This window comes from Myotis brandtii, unplaced genomic scaffold (genome assembly GCF_000412655.1).
Source record: "Myotis brandtii unplaced genomic scaffold, ASM41265v1 scaffold190, whole genome shotgun sequence".
Lineage (NCBI taxonomy): Eukaryota > Metazoa > Chordata > Mammalia > Chiroptera > Vespertilionidae > Myotis > Myotis brandtii.
The window spans coordinates 3,280,183-3,303,524 of record NW_005357076.1 but is presented as its reverse complement, the minus strand read 5'-3'; the positions used below and the strand labels follow the sequence as shown (position 1 = coordinate 3,303,524).

The window sequence follows — 23,342 nt, the reverse complement described above, 5'->3', positions numbered from 1 at the left end:
GCTTGGCCTCAACTGCCACCCCTGCTGGCATGCTTGCCCGCTAGGCAGCGGCCACAAAGCCAGCTGGGGTGACCAAGGAAGCCAAGCCTCCACCTCCCACCCTCTTCGGCCGACTCCGTGGTTCCGGCCGGTGCTGCCATCTTTGTCACATCAATTTACATATTCCCTCCTTATTGGCTGTGGGCACCGCCATTTTTATCACAAAGTGATGGTTAATTTGCGTATTACTCTTTTATTAGATAGGATACTAGTATATAGAAAGTATTGCCAACAAGATTTGCTGATGAATTTCATGTAAAGTATGAGTGAAAGAGAGAAGCCCTGGCTGGTTTGGCTCAGTGGATAGAGTATCAGCCTGTGGACTAAAGGGCCCCAGGTTTGATTCCGGTCAAGGACATGTAACTCAGTTGCAGGCTCAATCTCTGACCCTGGTCGGGGCCTATGTGGGAGGCAACTAATCAATGTGTCTCTCTCTGTCTCCCACCCTCCCTTTCATTCTCTCTAAAAATCAATGGAAAGATATCCTCAGGTGAGGATTAACAAAACAAAAAAAGAATTATCCCAAGATTTTTGACTTGTGCATCTGGAAGGATGGAGTTGCCCTTTACAGAAATGGAAGACTGTAGGAGCTGACTTGGAGAGAAGATTTAGGGTCTGATTTTAGACATGTCAAGTTTGAGCTATCTTTTATACCAAATCAAGTAAGAGATGGAAAGATGAGTTAGAATCCAGAGAGATCTAGGCTGACTAGGAGAGTTACCAGCATAGGTAAAGCTATGATGCTTAAGATCTCCTAGGGAGTGAGAGGGAAAATAAAATTGAAAACTGGGCCAAAGAACATTATAACATTATAACATTTAAGGTAAGAGAAGTAACTGGCAAAGAAGATTGAGAATGTCAGGGCAGAGAGAGAGAGAGTTATGTATCCTGGAAGCCAAGTTAAAAAAAAACACCACAATTTGAGAAGGCAGGAATGATTAATAATTAGCTATGTTAAGTGCTGCTGGAGGGCCAAGTAAGATGAGGGTAATTGACCATTGGATTTAGCAACATGTTGGTCATCAGTTACCTTGACAAAAGTTAATAAGGGCAAAAGCCTGGTTTTAGTGGAATCAAGAGAGAATGTGAGACTTACTGGAATTTATATAAAAGTATGTCTCTACAAATATGAAACAACATATGCACAAAGTTATTCATTGTGACATTATTTGTCTTAATTACATATCTATTGGAAATAATCTAAATGCTTATCCATGAAAAACTACTTGAATGGTACATCTACACAGTAGAGTACTATTTAATCATAAAAAAGAATGAGGGGCCTGGCCAGTGTGGCTCAGTGGTTGAGCATCAACCTAAGAACCAGGTCGCAGTTTGATTCCTGGTCAGGGCACATGCCCAGGTTTCAGGTTCAATCCCCAGTGGGGACATGCAGAAGGCAGCTGATCAAGGATTCTCTCTCATCATTGATCTTTCTCTCTCTCTCTCTCTCTCCCCCTTTGTCTCTGAAATCAATAACAATATATTTAAAATACATATGTATATATATTTATAAATTAATTAACTAATAAAAAATGAGGAAGATTTCTGTGAACTAAAATGAAAGATTTACAGGAAAAACTCAGTAGCAGTATTCAGATCATGGTTTCTAACTACCAGTCCCTCCTAAATGGAACCCCAGACCAAGATTCCTTAGAGAAATGGCCGATGTTAAGTCTGGGGCAAGGAAAGTGAAAAATGAGCCTCAAGTAGATCTTGTGCCATAAAGCAAGGAACTGTACAAAACCACTGGAAACATGCCAAAAGAACATAAGAGCTGGTGTGAAGGGGCTCCCACTGACCAAATTAGGACAATTGGAACATCAAAAAGAATAGTGATGGTAATGAATTATAATATCCAGGAGTGTGGAAAAGTAGGCTTACAGTTGTAATACAACAATTAATAAATAATATAAGAATAAACTTTCATGTACTCACAACTGTAAACTTACTTTTGCCAACCCCTATATTGAGTAAGAAAAAGAATCTATGAATCTATAGTGATATATAAAACAAGCAAAAAATGGTAGGGTGCAAGGGAAAGTTCTTAAAGAATAATACCAGCAAATAAATGTAGATGGCCTATTTTGCAACCTCCATTTATTCAGGCAAGTGGATGCTAAAATTAGTGGATGCTAAAATCCATTAAGTAAAATGCCATTGGGGAGCAGGATAGTGACATGATCTGAAAGTATCATCTCACATATTATTTAATTAACAATAGTAATAAGATACCTTTACAATGGCAAGATCTTGGCATGTGTCATTTTAAGCAAGTGATCTTCACAATGGAACAAACTGATACTATATGCATTGGATATGATGTTCACAAATCACTTATGTGACAATTTTTCCCAAAAACATGTATCCTAAATCTAATCCTGAGAAAATTATCAGACAAATCCAGAACATGTAACACTCTATAAGACAACTAGTTGACTTAGACTCTCCAAAAATGTCAGTGTTGTGGCAGACTAAAGCCAGGCAGTGGGGATTGTAAGGGAAATTGAAGAGACAAACCAAGAGCAATGCATGAACTTTTAAATTAGATCCTATGTCAAGAAAAAAAAAAATACTGCTATAAAGAGCATTTTGGGTTAATTAGGAAAACTTGAATATGAACTTCATATAAAATGATGTAGTATAGCACTAAATCAGTGTTACAGTTTTGTGGGTGTAGTGTATTGGGCTATGAAAAGGATATCCTTGTTTTTAGGAGATACATGTTAAAGTATTTAGGGGAGAAGTGTCATAATGTCTGCAACTTACTTTGGGGGAGTTCAGTCTCCTCCAAAAGAGTGTATGTGTATAGGTATTTAGAGAAAGAGTGAATAGAGCAAATATGGAAAATGTTAATTATTATAAACAATTGATAGATTTAAGTGAAAATATAAACTATTTTTTCAACTTCTCTTTTGGTCTGATCAGACTTTTTCAAAGTAAAAAAAATTGGGGCAAAGAAATGTTAAGAGAGGAAGAGAATGAGAAGAAATTGGAAACAATCGAGTCTTGTAAGTTTTCTTTTAAGAGTAGCAGAGAAATGAAGCTGTAGTTTGAGGAAAAGAGAAAAAAATATGGAGTCACCAGGGTTTTGTTTTGGATGGACTATATTACAGGAATTACCCAATTTCGGGGTGGGGGGTGATGTTGGAGGAAAGGGAGGGTACGATTTGTGGAGTCATGTCCTTGAAAAGGGATGGGATCCAGTGAATAGGAGAGGCTGGTGGTAGGCACATGGACTGTCCATCCATAATAGAGGGGAATGTAGAAAAGAATGAAACAGGAAGAAGGTTGCTGTTTATTTTCCTTATGTTCCATTATTTGATTGCTTTTGTTTTCTTTGCAAACAGAGAGTTAGGATGGAGAGAAGGTTGGTGGTTTGAGGAGAAAGGATGATGTGTAAAATAGTCATCTAGGAGAGTGAATAGATTTGTGTGATATAATAGCAGCACTAAAGGCCTCTTTCAGTTAGTAGCTGTGTTGGCATTGTGTGTTTTACCACAGATACAGGCATGGAATAGGTGGAATTGGATTTAAGCAGGGTTGAAATTTTGTTAGGCAGTACAATGAGGGAAAAAAGGCAAGGGAGTGATTATAATGACTGTCCATGGACTCAGGTGGGTAAGGAGGGATGTGAGGGTATGAGGTAGATGAAGGACAGTGAAAATGTTATAAGATCAATGGACTTTAGATCTCAGAGTTATTGAAGTTGTAATCTGAAAGAATAAGCTGGAAAGATAAGAAGTGTTGGTTAGTATAGGATTCTTGAAGTTAAGATTATAAAGAATAATCTTGGTAATAGTAAGATTCATGTTATAACCCTGGTTGTGGGTCTCCGAAGTAGAGTAAAAGACAAGGTCATAAGAGGAGAAGTTAAAAAAGAAGTGAGAAGAACACAAATTATAACAGGTGCAGTTTTGGAGAAAATGACAGTGAAGCAAAAACTGTAATCTTCAAGAGATGATATAATGGATGCTGCAGGTGTATAGATGACTGTAACAAGGCATACTGGGAGAAAATAGTCTGGAAGAGTAATGAAGTCTTTAAAGTGTACAGTTTTTTAAGATTCATTCACATAATAGTATGTCAGTATTTTATTTCTTTTTATTACAGAATAATATAACATTGTATGGATATACTACAATATGTTTATCCATTCATCAGTTGATGAATGTTTGAGTTATGTATCCAATTTTTGCCTACTATTCATGCTGCTGTAAACATTAGTGTACAAAGTTTTGTATGAACATATTTTCAAGTCACAATGGGGATTTGAAACCAAATTTTGCCTAACTCTATAGTGTCATCCACTACAAAGCTCCATGCTCTTAAGTATCTAAACTTTATTCATAGGAGAATGGTAGCAGGTGCTGTCAGTGTTCTTCCTATATCCTCAGATCTGGTTTCCATTTTCTTGCTCACTGGTATTCCCAACATCCAGCAAATGTGTCTTTGTTGGAGAGCTGCTCTTGGCCTGCTGGAGCACACTTTGCCTGCTTTAAAAGAGAGCCAGACATGCTTGGAAATGTACATCTCTCCCACAGCAGCCCTTAACCAATGACTGGTGAGGTAGGGTATCAATATTTCATTTGTCTTTGGCCTGATTGGGACAACTTTTAGGTTGGACCTACACCAAATGCCCTACAGGACTGAGCCAAAGTTATGTTTGCCTGAGTTCCACCTGGGATTGTGCTTGATGTCTCATACTCGCCTTGCTTCCTTGCCTTCCTGATCTCATTTCCCCACCCGCTATGGTTTTCCCTTGGGAACACTCCTAATCACTTTCACACAGATCTTTGTTTAAGAATCTGCTTCTGAAGCTTATTTGACACAATTCCAAGAGCTTCAGCACAACGTAAACAAAATTAGAAAGAGATAAGGATGCTTCTAGCGGCAGGCCCACTTACAACAATGAGAGGGGCTAGCTGATAACCATAACAGCAAGGGAGGACACAGAAGCACTATCAAAAGAAAAAGTAAATAATGGAAAAAACACATCAATCTGGGGCTTAACTGCCCTTTATTTCTCAGTAGTCCTTGAAATCATTATTGTGTTCTATTGTGTTCAAGGTAATAATTAGTGCTCACAGTGATGACTGAATTACCAAAGAAAATTAAATTCTATCCAGGAAAAAGCCATATACATGTGTAATGCATTTTAGAAAGCTTTGTATTATGAGTATGAGATATTGAGTACATAGTTGACAGTTTTCTCACAACACTCCACTAAAATTACAGTAAAAGGGAGGGAGGTGCCTTTAACCCCATGAAGGCAAAAATAGTGATAATAGTGAAAAATTGGAAAGTGGAAACTTAAGTGCCTGTTGTAAGATTGGGAGTAGGACTAGCAGTGCCCAAAAGGTGAATTTATTTGTACTATAGAGCTCTAGAAAAACTCAAAATAGGAGGCACCAAGCATATCTCAAGACCAGATATCAATAGGAGCTAAATATGGGAGATTTCGTTAAAAACCAATTTAAGAATTTTTTAGACCTGCTCTACTCCAATAGAAGACAGGTAGTATATTCTCCAGAGTAGTTGAATGTGAGGGACTCTGGACTTGGAAACACCAGGCCCACATGAGAACAAAGGTGCATGTTTTTCTGTATGTTTTCAAGAGAGTTAACTGTAAATTTACATACTGATCACTGAGACTTCTAACTCCCTTCCCCAAGTAGCCAGACTTATTTCCCATCTCCACTCCCACTGAGTCTCAGTCCTCCAAGCAGGAGAACAGTCCTCTCCTTGGAAAACCTACGCGAGAGAAAACTGTAGAAACGGTGGTAGGAAGATGGCCCTATCTCATTTACCAGACCTCTGCTCAATTACTCTACAGTGAAATCGACAGCTTGACAAGCTCTGTCCATGCACACAGAGTGTCAGGTTTTTGTTGTTGTTTTTTAGTACTTCACTATCAAGTATAAATGGTCAGTCAAGGATCACTAAGTATTTGAGGAAAAGAGACCAATGCAAACAGAAAAAGCAAACTGGGAACACAAATAGGGAAAGAAGAACACTTCAAAACAATACTGTTCTCACAGACAAGAGATGTCGCATTCTATGAGATAATAACAGTAGCCTATAAAAAAAGGAAAATTCAGATAAAAAGTTTTTGGAAAGCCCTAGCCGGTTTGGCTCAGTGGATAGAGCGTTGGCCTGCGGATTGAAGGGTCCCAGGTTTGATTCCGGTCAAGGGCACATGCCCGGGTTGTGGGCTCGATCCCCAGTAGGGGGCATGCAGGAGGCAGCTGGTCAATGATTCTTTCTCATCATTGATATTTCTCTCTCTCTCTTCCTCTTCCTTCCTCTCTGGAATTGATAAAAATATATTTAAAAATAAAAGTTTTTGGAAAATAAAAAATGGAAGTCGCCCTAGATGGTTTCGCTGAGTGGTTAGAGCATTGGCTCACACACCCAAGGGTCACAAGTTCAATTCTGGTCAAGGGCACATACCTCCATTGCAGGCTCTATCCCTGGCCCCATCAGGGCATGTGCAGGAGGCAACCAATTGATATGTCTCTTACTCATTGATATTTTTCTTTCTCTGTCTCTCCCCCTCCTCCTCCTCTCTAAAAAAAAAAAAAACCAATGGAAAAAGTATCCTTGGGGGAGGATTAACAAAACAAAACAAAACAAAAAAAGAAATTTAAAATCTAGCAAGATAATTGGAACATAGATTTGATGAAATTGCCCAGCATGTAGAACAGAGATGAAAAGTAGCAGAGCCCTGGCTGGTGGTGTTCAGTGGTTAGAGTGTTAGCCCACACACTGAAGGTCTTGGGTTTGATTCCCAAAGGGCACATACCTGTGTTGCAGGTTCAATCCCCAGCTCTGATCAGGGCACATGCAAGAGGCAACCAATCGATGTATCTCTCTCACACTGATGTTTCTCTCTCTCTTTCTCTCTTTTCCACTCCCTTCCACTCTCTCTAAAAAAAAAATCAATGGGGAAAAAAATGTCCTCAAGTGAGGATTAACAAAAACAAATTTTTTTTTAGTAGAGGAAAAAAAGTAAGATCAATCCAGGTGGCCCCACAGTGAACAAGTGGGGTTTCTTATAAAGAATACATAAAGAAAATGAAGGGGAAGATATTATCTAAGATATAATACAAGGAAATTTCCCAGAGCCAAAGAACATGACTTTCTAGAGTGAAAGGGCCCACTGAGCACCCAATATAAGAAATGAAAAATTTCAAAATGCTGAATATAGCAGAAGATCCTAAAAAGCTTCTTAAGCCCTAACTGGTTTGGCTCAGTGGATAGAGCGTCGGCCTGCGGACTGAAGGGTCCCAGGTTTGATTCCAGCCAAGGCCATGTACCCTGGTTGCAGGCACATCCCCAGTTGGGGGTGTGCAGGAGGCAGCTGATCGATGCTTCTCTCTCATCGATGTTTCTAACTCTCTATCCCTCTCCCTTCCTCTCTGTGAAAAATCAATAAAATATATTTTTTTTTAAAAAGAGAGACAAAACAGGTCACATGCAAAGATTGGAAATCCAAATAGCATCAAACTTCTTAGCAACAGTAGAAACTAGAAGACAATGGAACAATGCCTTTAACATTCTGAGAGAAAATAATGTCTAACCTAGAATTCTTGGTCCAGGCAAACTACCAATTAGATATAAGTCTAGACCCAAGGATATTTTTAAATTTGCAAGTCTCAATATATTTACTCTCCAACCCCACACCTACTAGAATTGCTAAAATGAAAAAAATTGATAAAAAGGCCTAGTGAGAATTCAAAGCAACTGATACTGTCATACATTGCTGGTGGAAATGCAAAATGATGCAACTGCTTTGAAAACAGTTTGATAGTTTCTTAAGAAGTTAAACATACACTTAACATAGGACTCAACAGTTTCACCCCTAGGTATTTACCCAAGAGAAATGAAAACATGTCCATGCAAATACCTGTATGTGGTCTTTATTCATAATCACCCAAAACTGAAAATAGCCCAAAATATCCATCAACCAGTATAGTGATAAAGGAATTGTAGATAAAGAATGGATAAAGAATTATAAATACAGTAACATGGATGACTCTAAAATGTATTATGCTGAGTGAAAACAGCCAGATATAAAAGCTATCTGGATAAATACTGTGAGTGCATTTATATGCCATTCTGGGAAAAGCAAATCTATAAGGGACAGAAATCAGATCAGTGGTCCAAGGGCTGGAAATGAGTGAGAGGAGTGACTACAAAGGGACACAGTGAACTTTTGGACTGATGAAAATGTTCTATACCTTTATTGTGGTGGTGGTTATACGACTGAATGTGTGTCAGAACTCATTGAACTGTAGAGCTGAAAAGGGAAAATTTTTCAGTTTGTAAGTTAAACCTCAAATAAATCTAACACTAAAACAAGTTTGTCCTCTAGCCCCACTTTCTCGGAAAACAGCTGGAGGATACACACCATCAAAACTAAGTGAACTGGGGAGGAAGAGGACATGGGATCTACAGAGAATCCATCTTAGGAAAGAGGAATTCCCGAGATGAGGGTTAAGTTTTATTCCAACAAATAGCTATGCAGGAGGACTAGAAAATGGCAACCATTCTAGAATGGAACAAGAAGGAGAAGAGCTCTAGGAGAGATCCCCTGCCCCCTCCCCCCCGCAAGGAAAAATTAAAATTGATAGAATAGATTGGAGATGAATTCATGATAGGAACACAAGAGAAAAAGAGTTACTAGGCCCTGGCCGGGGAGCTCCGTTGGTTAGAGCATCATCCCGATACACTGAGGTTGTGGGTTCCATCCCCAGTCAGGGCACATACAAGAAGCAACTAATGAATTCATGGATAAGTGGAACAACAAATCTCTCTCTTTTCCTCTCTCTCTCTCTCTCTCAAATCAATAATTGAAAAAAGAGTTATTAGCTACAGAGTAGTATAAGAAGTTGTACAACCCCTAGTCAGTACAGGGCTCAGTTGGTTGGAGCGTCATCCCATACACCAAAAAGGTTTCAGGTTCAATTCCTGATCAAGGCACATACCCAAGGTTGTGGTTTAATCCCCAGTCCCAGTGCGTATGGGAGGCAACCAATTGCTGTTTCTCACTCCCTCTCCCTTCTTCTCCCTTTAAAATCAATGAAGAACCATGTCCTTGAGTAAGGATTTAAAAAAAAATTTTTTTAAAAAGCCCAGCTGCTGTGGCTTGGTAGTTGAGCATCGACCTATGAACCAGGAGGTCAGGGTTCAATTCGCAGTCAGGGCACATGCCTGTGTTACAGGCTTGATCCCCAGTGTGGGGGGTGTAGGAGGCAGCTGATCAATGATTCTCTCACATCATTGATATTTCTATCTCCCTCTCCCTTCCTCTCCAAAATCAATAAAAATATAGTTTCAAAAAAGGAAATATAAAACAAAGGGGAACAGGGGGATATAAAGGAGTAAAATAAAACAAAAACTCTACTTACTGCCCCAATAATAAACCAAATATAGCAGTCCCCTCTTTTCCAAGGTTTCGCTTTCCACAGTTTGTTACCCGTGGTCAACTGTGATCTGAATTTATTAAGTGGGAATTCCAGAAATAATTCATGTGTTTTAAATTGTGCGCCATTCTGAGTAGTGTGATGAAATCTCTCACTCACCTGCTCCATTCCATCCTGGACATGAATCATCTCTTTGTCCAGTGTATTCACGCTGTACATGCTACCTGCCCATTAGTCATTTAGTATCCGTCTGGGTTATATGATTGACTGTCATGGTATCAAAATGCTTGAGTTCAAGTAACCCTTATTTAATAATGTCTCATTTACCTCACTTCATCATGTAGGCATTTTATCATCTCACATCATCACAAGAAGAAGGAAGAGTACAGTACTATAAGATAGAGAGAGAGAGAGAGAGAGAGAGAGAGGTGCCACATTCACATAACTGTAATTAGAGTATATTATTATAACTTCTATTTTATTATTAGTTATTGTTGTTAATCTCTTACTGTGTCTAATTTATAAATTAAACTTTATCATACCACATATAGAATTTGGTACTATCTACTGGAAGTCTTAGAATATATACTCCACCAATAAGGGGGACTACTGTATACTAAAAAAAACGAGGAGTCAAGGACAAGCCCTGCTTGTCTGGATTCTAAAATGAGACCATCATGCAAAGAGTGAGCCTATATCCCATTGTCTTTTGTGGGCAGCCCTATATCCAGGTCTACGATGCTATAAGGAGGGAGGAAAGATTTGTTGCTGCTTCTTTTTTTTAATCCTCACCTGAGGATATGTTTATTGATTTGAAGAGAGAGGAAAACATCGATGTGAGAGAGAAACATTGATTGGTTATTGCTCATATCCACCCCAACTGGGAACTGAACCTGCAACATAGGGATGTGCCCTGGCCAGGAATTGAACCCATGACCTTTTGGTGTCTGGGACAGTGCTCCAACCAACTGAGCCACACAGGCCAGGGCAAGGGTTGTTACTTCATATCTATATATCTATATTTATATCTATATCTATCTATCTATCCATTCTATATGATAAAGAGCTAATATACTAATTAGGCTGAACAGCAGAACAACCATCCGGGGCTGCAAGGGCTGAGCCCCTTGCACGAATTTCATGCATTGGGCCTCTAGAGTGTATGTATGTGTGTGTGTGTGTGTATTTCAGAGAGGAAAGGAGAGGGAGAGAGGGATAAAAACATAAATGATGAGATAGAATTGTTGCACGCCCTGCACGCCCCCTACTGGGGATTGAGCCTGTAACCCAGGCATGTGCCCCTGACCGGTAATCGAACCTGGGACCCTCCAGTCCACAGGCCAGCGCTCTATCCACTGAGCCAAACCAACTAGCGCAGGGTTGTTACTTCTTAACAGAGAAACATGCCTGGAATCACAGACAACAAAGAGGTTCTGGTAAGTGGGGTACTTTATGAAATAGTTTCCCCACCCAGGTTCTCCAAATATCATCTCCTGAAAGAGATAAAAGTTATAGAAAGCAATTTTAAGGTCATTATTAGAACAGTATCATATTGAAAATAGTAGTGTCATTTATGAGCATATACTTAAGCCCAAAATTAATTTTTTCTGTTCTAGCGTTCCTAGAATCCCATGGGCCTTTGCCATGACAGAAGTATGTGGCATGATTCTGTGCTATATTTGGATCCTGGTTCTTCTTCTTCACAAACACAGGTACTTCACTTCATTAAAACACTGAAAGTGTTCTGACTGTCTTGTGTAAAAGTCATCAAACCAGTTTCTCCCTTTGCAGTTTCCTTATTAATTTCCTTCTGTAGTCATTGTGACATTATAGTTATTGACATAGGAAAATGTTTTGGTTTTGATCAACAAAGGAGTCAGCCATAGGCAATACCTACACATTTAGTAATATTCTGAATGTATTTTATAGGGAAAGAACAGAAATAGTGATGTTCAGATATGGGCCAACCATTGACAATCTAGCCATTATCTTTCTTTGGAAACAAATAAAAAATGTCACTTTCTGTAGAAGGATAGAAACTCCTCTAAGGAGTTTGAGTGGAAGAAATGGTTCTCTGTTTGGAGGAGGCCTATGAAAAAAAGAGATTATTTTGCACATACTGTGCATGCCTAGTCAGTGTGGTGTACTTTAGATGGTAGAGGAAATTGCTGAATAGGGAAAGTGCTTCTTTGGCACTTTCACCAAGAAATATAAAGCGAAATTTTTTTTTCCTCATTAGAAAAAGAAGAGAAGGATAAAGGGAGGCTCCTATCCTACCTTATGAGGGGAAATTACTTGATTTAAGTAAAAAATAAGGCATAGTGAAGAAAAAATTAAAGAACCAGGAAGTTGTGGATATCTTATTCATTGTCTTTGGACACTGAAGAGGAATAGCAACACTTTCTTGAATGTTTGCTCCTTTCTTCTCACCGGGGAGTGCTTGTGAGAAAGCACAGTGTTGGGCATTAGGTCCTAAGCAGCAATTACTAGTATTTCAGTGCTTTAAAGGTGAAAAGACAGGTTGATGATTGCTATTCATGTGACACTTTTAGGCCATATTGCACCTCATTTTCTCCTGTTTTGTAGCAATATTGCTTAAAACCAGAGGTGGTTTAAAAACATGTGTATCCCTGCTGCTCTCTGGTTTAGCTTTGTCTTCTAAGACCCTGTAGATTTTAATTTTATCAACTCTTCAAAACAAGAAAGAGTTTACTTTATAGGAAGCCTTTGTAGATTTAACAAAGCATAGCAGTGGACAGTTAAATGCAAATTTTGAAGTTTCATAATCAAAGAAAGTGTTTCTCAAATGTCTTTGTGCCACTTTCACTAGAATCACCTGAGCTCTTGTTAGAATGCAGAATCCTAGGCTCCATCCCAGGTGTAAACACTGAAGTTTAAAACATACCTAACCTTATGTTCAGTGTTTGTTTGTTTTTTAGGATGGGAGTAGCATTTTGAAAACATGTACAGCATAGTCCCTGAATTTAAGTATCTTATACTCTGATTTGGTTTTAAGACATTTAAAAACAATAATATAACAGACAAGTGGTGTCACAATGCACTTTAAATTTTTTGTTAGAGATAGACATAATGTAAAACTTAGTATTTAAAAAAAACAGTATTTTTTTCAAATATATCTTTATTGATTTCAGAGAGGAATGGGAGAGGGAGAGAGAGATAGAAACATCAATGATGAGAGAGAATTATTGATTGGCTGCCTCCTACACACCCCACACAGGGGACCAAACCAGCAACCCAGGCATGTGCCCCGATGGGGAATTGAACCGTGACCTCCTGGTTCATAGGTCAATGCTCAACCACTGAGTCAGCTGATAGCTAAGTTTAAGTTAGGGAAGATAATGTTTAGTAGATAGCTACTATCATTAACAAATTTACAATGCTATTAATGAGCAAAAAAATTCCCTAGAACCACGTATTCAACTTTACCTCTCATTAAGTGAATAATTTATGAGCAATATATGAGTAATAGGACTAACACCAAGCTGAGTCAAGCTAGGTACTAGTCTCTTTTATATAACTCTTTTGCTTTCTCTTAGCCATATTTTCTTATCAATAAAATGATGCTCTTAGGTCTGCACTGTCCAACATGGCAGGTGGTAGCCATGTGTGACCATTTGAATTTAAATCAGTGAAAATGAAATAAAATTAATATTCAGTTCCTCACTTGTACTAATCACATTTCAAATGTTGGACAGTGCAGTTGTAGAACATTTTCATCATTGCAGAAAGTTCTACTGGACAATGATAGTCTCTAAGATTTCTGTCCTCTTCCAAGAGTCTAGCGGTATTCCTGCTTGCTCTCCCTTTAAAGGAACATTTGAAGTCTGGGTTATTTTGGTTTGTTTTCTTCTGATCTTTCTCCCTTTTTGGTCGCTCTGTCCACAGGTCAATACTTCTGCGAAGGCTCTGTAGTCTGATGGGCACTGTATTCTTGCTTCGCTGCTTTACCATGTTTGTGACCTCCCTCTCCGTGCCAGGACAGCACCTGCAGTGTACTGGAAAGGTAGCCTGCTACCTTCTTTATCATTCTTTCTCCTCTTCTTGGTGGGTTGATGGCACCATTTACACAGTAGGGCTAAGACTTTGCTTTTACTATTCAAATGTGCTTTTTAGTATTTTCAGTATCTGTAATAAACCTCTAGAAATGATTTGGTAAAAATTTTAAGCCAGAATCTGCCTCTCTGTTACTTCTATCCATTGATCTGCTGTAGAGCTATAGAAAGTTTCTTTGGATTAATCATGTTCCCTTCCCCACTATCCTCAGCATCTTTAGTTCTTCATATTACTTGACTAGCCCCTTCACTGTCCTCATCTCTCCTTTTTTAAAAGTTGCAGTTTGATTATATTCCATTTAAAATAGTACCCACTGCTATAAACTTTACTCTTTCTGGGATATACTAAATAATGGCTGATTTTTTGTTTTTTATTTTATACTTTGTAGCTTTTTTGGTAAACTGTAGACATCTTTTCTGGTTAAATTGAGAGAGAAGCGATTATGCAGCTGGGAACAAAAAAAAAACCTGGGTAATAAATAGCTTTAAAAATAAAAATATCCTGAAAAGCACCTGTACTTTATATATAAAATTGGCTGTTGTGACTCATTAAATTTGGCCAAAAGAATTTATTACCTTAAGCCTTCATGCTTTGGTTGTGTTCCAAAATATTCAAATGAATATATTAACACCTTTGTTATTTTCATGTTTGTAAAGTGTTAAACAGAATTAAATGTCAGTTCTTCTGCTGCAATCTAAATAGCTGAAATGTCAACAAGGGAAGATAAGGCAGCCAAGGGCGATCAAGAGCTAAAAATAAAGCCCTGAGCTGAAGGGTGGCAAACTTTCTCCAGGTATTAGGAGACTGGCCAGTAAGAAAGGAGGAAGGGTTTATGACAGTTAGGAGTTAGTGTAAAGGAAATGTTTCATTTTTAAGGTAAAAGCTGTTTTTGTCCCAAAAAAGGGAGAGTAATATTTTCTAATTACAGAGTTATATAAGTTTATTATAAAAATTCAAATTTTAGTCCTTGCCGGGTAGCTCAGTTTGTTAGAGCGTCATCCCAATACACCAAGGTTGCGAGTTCCATCTGCAGTCAGGACATATACAAGAATCAACCAATGAGCCCTAACCGGTTTGGCTCAGTGGATAGAGCGTCGGCCTGCGGACTGAAAGGTCCCAGGTTTGATTCCGGCCAAGGGCATGTACCTTGGTTGCGGGCACATCCCCAGTAGAAGGTGTGCAGGAGGCAGCTGATCGATGTTCCTCTCTCATCGATGTTTCTAACTCTCTATCCCTCTCCCCTCCTCTCTGTGAAAAATCAATAAAATATTTTTTTTAAAAAAGAATCGACCAATGAATGCACAAATAAGTGGAACAACAAATCAATATTTCTCTCTTTCCTTTCCTCTCTAAAATCAATAACATTTAAAAAATAATAAAATGCTTTATTTTAAAAATTCAAATTTTATAGAAATGTACGAGTTAAAAAGTAAAAGCGGCCCTGACTGGTTTGGCTCAGTGGATAGAGCGTCGGCCTACAGACTGAAGGGTCCCAGGTCCGATTCCAGTCAAGGGCATGTACCTTGGTTTCGGGCACATCCCCAGTGGGGGGTGTGCAGGAGGCAGCTGATCGATGTTTCTCTCTCATCGATGTTTCTAACTCTCTATCCCTTTCCCTTCCTCTCTGTAAAAAATCAATAAAATATATTTTTTTTAAAAAGTAAAAGTGCACAATTCTTCTCTTTCACTCTACACCATAAATAATGCTATTAACTGTCATGTGGGTAGTCACATAGGCTATTTGTAAGCATGCTTATACATTAAATAAGTTTATCTGGATAGATACTTTTTTTAAAACAAAAGATAGGATTATATTACAGGCATAGTTTTTTACCTTATGTTTTATTTAATATTATGTTTACTTTTTTTCTGAAGAAATACAAATAGCCATACTTCATCTTTTCAATAGCTGCAGAGTATTCCATTGCATGATTTACCAGTCTCCCAAGTGGTGCACATTTAGGTTGTTTCCAAATCTATGCTTTATAAACAGTGCTGTGATAAATATCTGTGTACATTTATGCTTTTTCACTATTTAATCATCTCCTTAAGACAAGTTTTTGAAAGTGGAATTATAAAATCAAAGAACACACACATTAAAAATTATGATGTATTGTTCAAATGTCTGCTAGAAAAAACAAGTTTTCACTATTACCAACATTGTATGCATGTCAGTTTTCCCACCACTGTGTGCCAGCACCATTTCTTGTTAATCTTTTGAGTCACTGCCATTCTGATTAATGAAAGATGTTATCTAAAACTTTTATAGTCTTGTTTTATATTTAAATCTTTAATCTATTGAACTTATTTCTGTACATGATATGAAGTAGGGGTAGAACAGTTTCCTCAAATAGTATGCTAATTGATTAAAAGAGGTTTAAAGAAAACTTATTATACTGAAAAAATAATGTCCTATAGCCAAAGGATTTAATTATGGGTCAGCCACTAAATATATGTGCATCGGACTGCAACATCCTATATAATAAAAGCATAGTGTGCAAATTGTCCCCTCGACCGGAGTTCTTCCAGGAGTTCCACCGGGGGTGGCTGCGGCAGGTGGTCGGGGAGTTCCCGACTTGCAGCCGGCAGCCGCTAGGGACCCTACCAGTGCACAAGTTTTGTGCACTGGGCCTCTAGTATGCTATGAAAATAAATTAAACCCCATTCCTCTACAGTATGGACAGCCCTTTTACTGTCTCTAGTTACTGTTTTTCATGATCAGTTAATTATATATGGAGCTTTCTATTCAAATTGTGCCCTAAATGCTGTTAATTGCTTTGAATTATAAGATAACCTACTTATTGACCTATATTATTTGCAACAGTCATTAAAAATAGAAAGTTAAGGTGATATTAACTAGCAATCAAATCCCTTACAGTGAAATCTTTGGGGCATTTTCATTGTAATAAATTAATTGCTTAAACTCTCATTCTCAGAAGTAAGAGGTTTGGGCACAGAACCAAGAACATGCCTATTTTTAAATTAATCAATGGAATTCTTAAAGCAAATTTTTACACCTTGTCTCATCAGATCATCGTACTCATTCTATTGTGTGGTTACAACTTTATTTTTCTGATATTTGAGATTGGAAAGGATAGGGAGACTTGAGTAATGGAGCAATAACTTCTTTCTTTCCTTTTTTTTTTTTTTTTTTTTTGGACAGACATTACTTGTTTCCTGTCCATGGCTGAGATTTTTTCCTAGTTCTTCACTGCCTGATTTTTTACTTTCATGAGAGTAACGTCTCTAAACCTATTCTCATTAGAAGTCATGGAAGAACCAAATTGTGTACTTTAGTACCTTCTCTTTTATTTTCTCTATTAATAAATTCTTCTTCCTCTCCTGCCCTCAACTATGGCAGAGAAAGCTGGGTAGTGTATAATCAGCAGATGAATTTTGTAATGAAATTGTGATTTCTATTGAAGATGTTTTATTACCAAACAAGGGGATCAGACCACTCACTCTACACGCAGCAAAGCCAAACACTCAACATTAAGTTTTGCAGTGGAGAAATTGAAGCCATTTATTGCCATGGTGCCAAGCCCGGAGAATGGGAAGCTATTGCTTTAAGCCCAAACTCCTGATGGCTTTTGAGCAAGGGTTTTTAAAGGCAAAGATTGAGGGTTGGGAGTTAGGGTCTGAGGATGAAGCAGATCGGTTAGTTCTTGTGCAAGCTTTTGTGGTTTTCCTTAGTCTGATTAATTCAGTTCCTGACATCTCATTTGGTGTCTTTGTCACTCTGATTGGGTGATCTATCTGGTTAAGGAACCAAGATTCTGCAAAATATCTCATAATTGCATGTCAGTGACATCTTTAAAGCAAAAAGCAGAAACTAAACATCTCATGACCTTTGATATTGTTTAAGCTATCATTGTTTTGTGCTTAATTAGCAATATTTTTCTATTATCTCAAGCAAAGTGTACTTTTAAACTTTTTTTTCCTGGAACTTGCTTTACAGGCAGGCCTTCAGGCCATGACTAAAGTACTTTATAATCTTTGACTATAATGATAACATATTCTCTTAATCTTTGACTAAAAGCTACGTGACAACCAGAAGAGGGAATAGCTTTCCTAGAAACCTTTTACACTTTCATAATGTTTTTTTTACAGAATTTAGTCACATAGCCTCACCTCGCTGCAAGGGAGGCTGGAAAATACAGTGTTTCGTTTGGTTGAATTCATTGCCACTTCAAATACATTTGAGATTTTGTTAACAGTGAAGGGGAGAATGGATATTGATTGGTAGTCATTGTCTTTGCCACAGCCTATTTCTTATTGGCAAGGAGAGCCGAACAAATACTACTTAATTATTGGATTAAAAACTTAGAAATACTTTTGTATTTTGATCACCTTTTTTCTTACAAAGAAACTCCTAGTAGAGAAGTTTAAATTATATTGATTTTATTTATTTAATTACCGAAATATTTCTGAGTACTGCCAAGCTTGACCACCCAGTCTTGATAACTGGAGTTCATTAGACTGGGAGTCTTCTGGTTGCTTTTGCTTAGATCTTATTTCTAAGTCATTCAGCATTTGAATTTATTTTTTTTAATTTATTGATTTTAGAAAGAGGGAGGGAGAAAGAGAGACATCGATTTATTGTCCACTTATTTAGGCATTCATTGGTTGATTCTTGTATGTGCCCTGACTGGGGCTCAAACCTGCAACCTTGGTGTATCAGGACCACGCTCTAACCAAATGAGTTACCTAGCCAGGCAGCATTTGAATTTCAATGGGAATGGATGTTCAGATCTCTTACCTCCTTAAGCATTTAAAGCACTAATTCATAGCTTTCTTTATAGATATATGGCAGTGTGTGGGAGAAACTACGCCGGGCCTTTGCCATTTGGAGTGGCTTTGGTATGACGCTAACAGGTGTTCACACTTGTGGAGATTACATGTTCAGTGGCCACACAGTCGTCCTAACTATGCTGAACTTCTTTGTCACTGAATGTAAGTATCTGGTTATGCATATTAGATGACTAACTGCAGAGGAGGCAGTGGGAAGGGTGCCACGTTCTATGAAGAATGGGAGACTAACCTAAGAAACATGTCTAAGAAGCATTGGAAGGAATGTGGTTTTAAAATGATCTTTCTGTCCTTTTCCCAGATACACCAAGAAGCTGGAATTTCTTGCACACTTTATCCTGGGTTCTCAACCTCTTTGGAATCTTCTTCATTTTGGCTGCCCATGAACATTATTCCATTGATGTGTTTATTGCCTTTTATATCACAACAAGACTCTTTTTGTACTACCATACTCTAGCTAATACCAGAGCATATCAGCAGAGTAGGAGAGCAAGAATTTGGTTTCCCATGTTTTCTTTTTTTGAATGTAATGTTAATGGTACAGTACCTAATGAGTATTGTTGGCCATTTTCAAAGCCAACAATAATGAAAAGACTAATTGGATGAAGACTATCTTTGTTATGGGTTCGTGATTAAATATACAGTAGTTCTTGAAAGTGAGTAACTTTGCTTTCTCCCCCTAGGTTGTTCCTGGATGCCTTGCTTTTTGGCTTTTATGTTGACAAAGTAAAGTTCCCTGTTCTGAGCAAGGCTGTGATTATAGAAAGCATGAAGGAACAATTAAGAGTCTTTCCCTATCTGTTTGAACGGAAAGCTTAAGTAGATGTTTTTTGCCTTTTCTCTTTAGGCAGAAATAATGTGATTGAAGTCAGGGTGTTACCCTTACCTGTTGAGTATTTGCATTTTGAACTTGCTGGTTGAAAGATTTTTTTTTTAATTTCAAGTTGGATTCCAGTGAAGAAATAATATTTTTTGAAGTTTATTATTTTCAAAGGAAAATCCCCTACCAAATGAACAATACTTGTTCTTTGAGTTAATCTCTGTGTCTTTTTAAAAATACAACTCTGGAAAGTAATCAGTTTTTTTTTAACATAATTTTGCCTTTAAGAAAAGTATATTGAACATACCAGGATGCCTGAAACAAGAAGAGAAAGGGGCCATACATGTGGTGACAGAGTACAAATATAGTACAGGCATTTTCACCAAAGATGCAACGAAAGATGCAGTTCCTGTTTTGTTCTGAGGGTTCAGTATGATCATAAACTCATGAGGAAAAATAACTGCATCCATAAAAATAGAATTGGCTGAATTTTAGTGATGCAGCTACCTGGAAAAACTTTGTGCTATAGCTGTTAGTAAGATGGCAGTCCAGTTTTATGCTTTTTAATGATGTTATTTAATGAGCAAAACAGTGGGGTGTTTACCAGACATTAGATAAAGTTCTTATGTCCTTGAGTATGGAGATATGCATGCAAAAAATATTTTTTCTCTTTCTGAAAAGAAATTTATAACAGGTTGTGAGCATAGTATAACTTTTTGGGCTTTGAAATGTCTCATTCTTGGCCACAGACATATTTGGATATGAAAGGTTTTATTGTTTTTCTATATTTTAAATACAATTGTGTACATACATTCTTTCTATTTAGTCTTAATTTGGCAATTAGGAAGAGATATAACTTAGTTGCTATTTACAACACTAGAAATTTAGTACCTTATATAATTTGACCTCAAATAACATCTGTCACTTCACTTTTTTAATGATTTTATAGAGTAGTTATGACAGTAGGATGGTTGTGGGATTGGAATTGATGAGCTTAGCCACTTAGAATATTAATTGTGTAGTTTTTACATTCCATTTTAAAACAAGGAGTTAGAAAAGGTGCTGGCATATTGAGGTCTAAAATTAGGCTACTTAGCAGGAGCCTGGTTCTTATTGGTTGAAATATCTTATTTTTGCACTTTGAGTTATAATCCCACCTTGTATAAGCTACAGAGGATCCCAACTGGATTGGGCAGGAAAGGAATATTATTCGAACAAGTTTTAGTCAGTGCTGCATGATCCCATTTTGAGTCTGCTCTGAACATAATTTTTTATTCCCACTTGAGAAACAGCACAAGGCAATTTCTTTTATTGTGCTTTTAAATATCATTCAAGAGAGTCTTATAATATCTTAAATTGTTGATTCTATTACATGCTAGGGACAAAAATGCCAATATTTCATCTAAGGAAATTGCATAATTATGAAGGTTGAAGGATGTGTCCTTTGCCAGTCAGGGGAATTTGACCCAGTCAAAAGATGTGATACTGTCATTTTTTCTTTAGCTTTGGAGGGACTGATATGGCTTTTGAAAAAATGTTTGGAAAAAATTTGTGGCAACATTAAGTCAAGAATGTTAAGTAGCTACTTAATGGTAAGTTTCCTACCATCAGTCTTATTTCCTTCATATGGATTCTATTCTAGAACAAAATAGAAAGAATAAATTGCAACTGATTTGCAGAGCTATAGACATTGAGAATGCCTAACAGCTGATGGCAGTAAGGATTGTAAAATAACTTTAGACCTTGTATTTATCAAATCTGTTTTGAGGAAAAGGTAAGCTAAACTTATAATTTATTTCTATAACTATTACAAGGCAGTGTTTACATAAATCAGTCATCTCCAAACCTCTTTCTTGGAAAACTTTGAGACAGAATTCTTTTCCGTGTTTTTTCCTCTTAATATGAAACCTATATTTTTGTCACTTTTTGTTTGTCCAAAAATTTCCAGATTTTTGTCTTTTTTTTTTTTTTCTTGGTAAAATCTAAACTAGTTGAGATGGTATTTACATTTACATGTTAGTTGTGAATGTGGCTAGGTAGAGAAGCTACATGCTTTAGTCTACATATTTTTTTTTTTTTACCTTTACTAGGTTCTTCAGTTTTAGACTAGTGAGAGGCTTACATCATTAAACACTTGAGACCTCAGTGTAGAAGGAACCAAGAAAGTTTTGGTTTGGGGTGCAAACTGGAGGTATATGCAAAGTCTTTGATGCATTTTCTATGTTCCTGGGACAGCATGATCTACCTTTTTTTTTTAAAAGTCTATACTGGGCAGTGTTACTGAAAAGGTAATTGAAGTTCATAGGGAGTAGGATAATTTGAAGAAGGCAAGTTTACTGTTATCACCAAATAATTTGGGAGGAACCTTTGTTGCTGTGCTGCAGAACTCTCAATATGCCTATCCTCTCCATAGTTCTCTGTGGCCAGAATGGCTAGGGTAAAAACAACTTTCATATGCTGGGTCGGTTTATTAGTAGTATCCTTTTAAACCAGAAGGCACTGAGTTTAGCCTTAGAACCAGTCAGCTGATGAGTGTGAACTGTTCACATGAAAGAAGCCATTGACTAAGAGCCCTTTTGGTAGTGTAACCAACACGGCAAGTGGCATTCTTCTCTACCCTGTACCTGCCTGGTTGTTGTTAGAATTCCAAAATCTTGTGATTTGTAAATGGAGAACAGAGGAGCCAAAAGCTTTTATAGCTGCTAGGAAACAGTCTGTTTTAGGAACATCTGTTTGGAAAATGTTTATGTATTCAGAGTCATATTCATAACACTAACCTGCTTTGACTGGATTCAGCAAAAGGCAATTTCATCATTAGTTGCAAAGTAAACTTTATTTTAAGGATTCTAATTCCAACATGCTTGGGAAAATTAACTATATTCTTGTTTTAAACACTCTGATCTAATAAATTTAATTCTTTGATAGTCTTTTTGTAGACTTAAGTTATCCCTTACCAAAGGTAATTGTAGTGATAGTTCTTTAAGGTATGCAGGCATTTGAGACATGAAAGCTCTCTTTTAGAATAGTTCAATCGCTTTCTTAAACAGTGTTTGTTTCATTTAGATAGTTGCAAAGCCAACAAGGCATGCCAGTTTTAATGCCATCTGTACTTGGCAGTTAAGACAGTTTGCAATTGTAAAAAGGTTAGCCCAGATTTCCCTTGTACTTCTATAGAGGAGAATTGTTGGTAACAGCAAAGTCAGGCTGCTACAGGTGACCAATGAAAAAGGAAAGAGGTTAAGATTCCTTTTCCCCCTCTCTGTCTTTGAGTGGCTTTGAATGGCTGACATTACTATGGAAATTGGTTTTGGCCCCCTTCTTGCCTACCCCTCACCTCCAGCAAATGCCACTAATTTCAAGTAGCTAAACCATGGCCGTTACTTTGCATCAAGTTCAATAAAAATATCTGTGAAATTTATAAGCCATAATTCAGCTACCAAAAAAGTTGATTGTTAGAGTATGTTTTACCCTAAATTAACCAAAGGACTTTTTATTCAGTGTACTCCATGTTTAAGCATATGGAGAGAGAAGGAGGACTCTTAATTTCATTGTTATTTCAGGTCTGTTTCAATCTGAACTACTGAGTTGTCTGAACATAACCAAGCAATGTTATCAGTAATGTCGTCTTAAAAATGCTTAATTTTAATAATTTTTATTCAGAGAATCTATGGATTGTTAGGACAATTAAAGTATTTCTAATATGAAAAAAAGGAAGTGGAAACTGGTACATAATGGGGGGCACAAAATTAGCTTGAATTAAAGTGAGCATGTTTTGTTTCAAGAATTCTACCTAAATGTCACCCTATCCACAGAAAAACTAGTATTACTTGAAGATGTGAAAATTCCTGTGGTAGCCATACCTTGAAGCACAGTATTGTATATAAGTAAATATCTTGATTCTAAATTAAATCCAGATTTAACTAATATATATTATTTTATATCTTTGTTCTATTAAAAAGTTTTAAAACACTAAAAATAAAACATTTGAAAGTTGAATTACAGTCTCTTCTTTGTCTTTGCATTGTTAATGCAGCTGGCCTATTTTCTTATACAGTGAATTTTTATTTTTGCAAATGATTGGGCCCTGCGACTTTAAATCCTAATGTATCTAGTCCCTGACATTTTCTAATTCTTAGTTGTTCATTAGATAAGCTGTTTTCGCTTTCCTCTTT

At 37.2% G+C, this 23,342-nt stretch overlaps 1 protein-coding gene across 1 annotated transcript in view; it reads left to right on the top strand.

Annotated features, from left to right (window-relative positions):
* Window positions 1–23,166, top strand: part of SAMD8 (sterile alpha motif domain containing 8) — a 26,599-nt gene extending 3,433 nt beyond the window's left edge. Inside the window, exons 2-5 of the mRNA XM_005864649.2 lie at window positions 11,084–11,179; window positions 13,374–13,491; window positions 18,344–18,494; window positions 18,652–23,166. Of these exons, the coding sequence (XP_005864711.1) occupies window positions 11,084–11,179; window positions 13,374–13,491; window positions 18,344–18,494; window positions 18,652–18,956 (670 nt within the window). The 3' untranslated portion in view covers window positions 18,957–23,166. The remainder of the gene's footprint in view (window positions 1–11,083; window positions 11,180–13,373; window positions 13,492–18,343; window positions 18,495–18,651) is intronic.
* The last annotated feature ends 176 nt before the right edge of the window (window positions 23,167–23,342 follow it).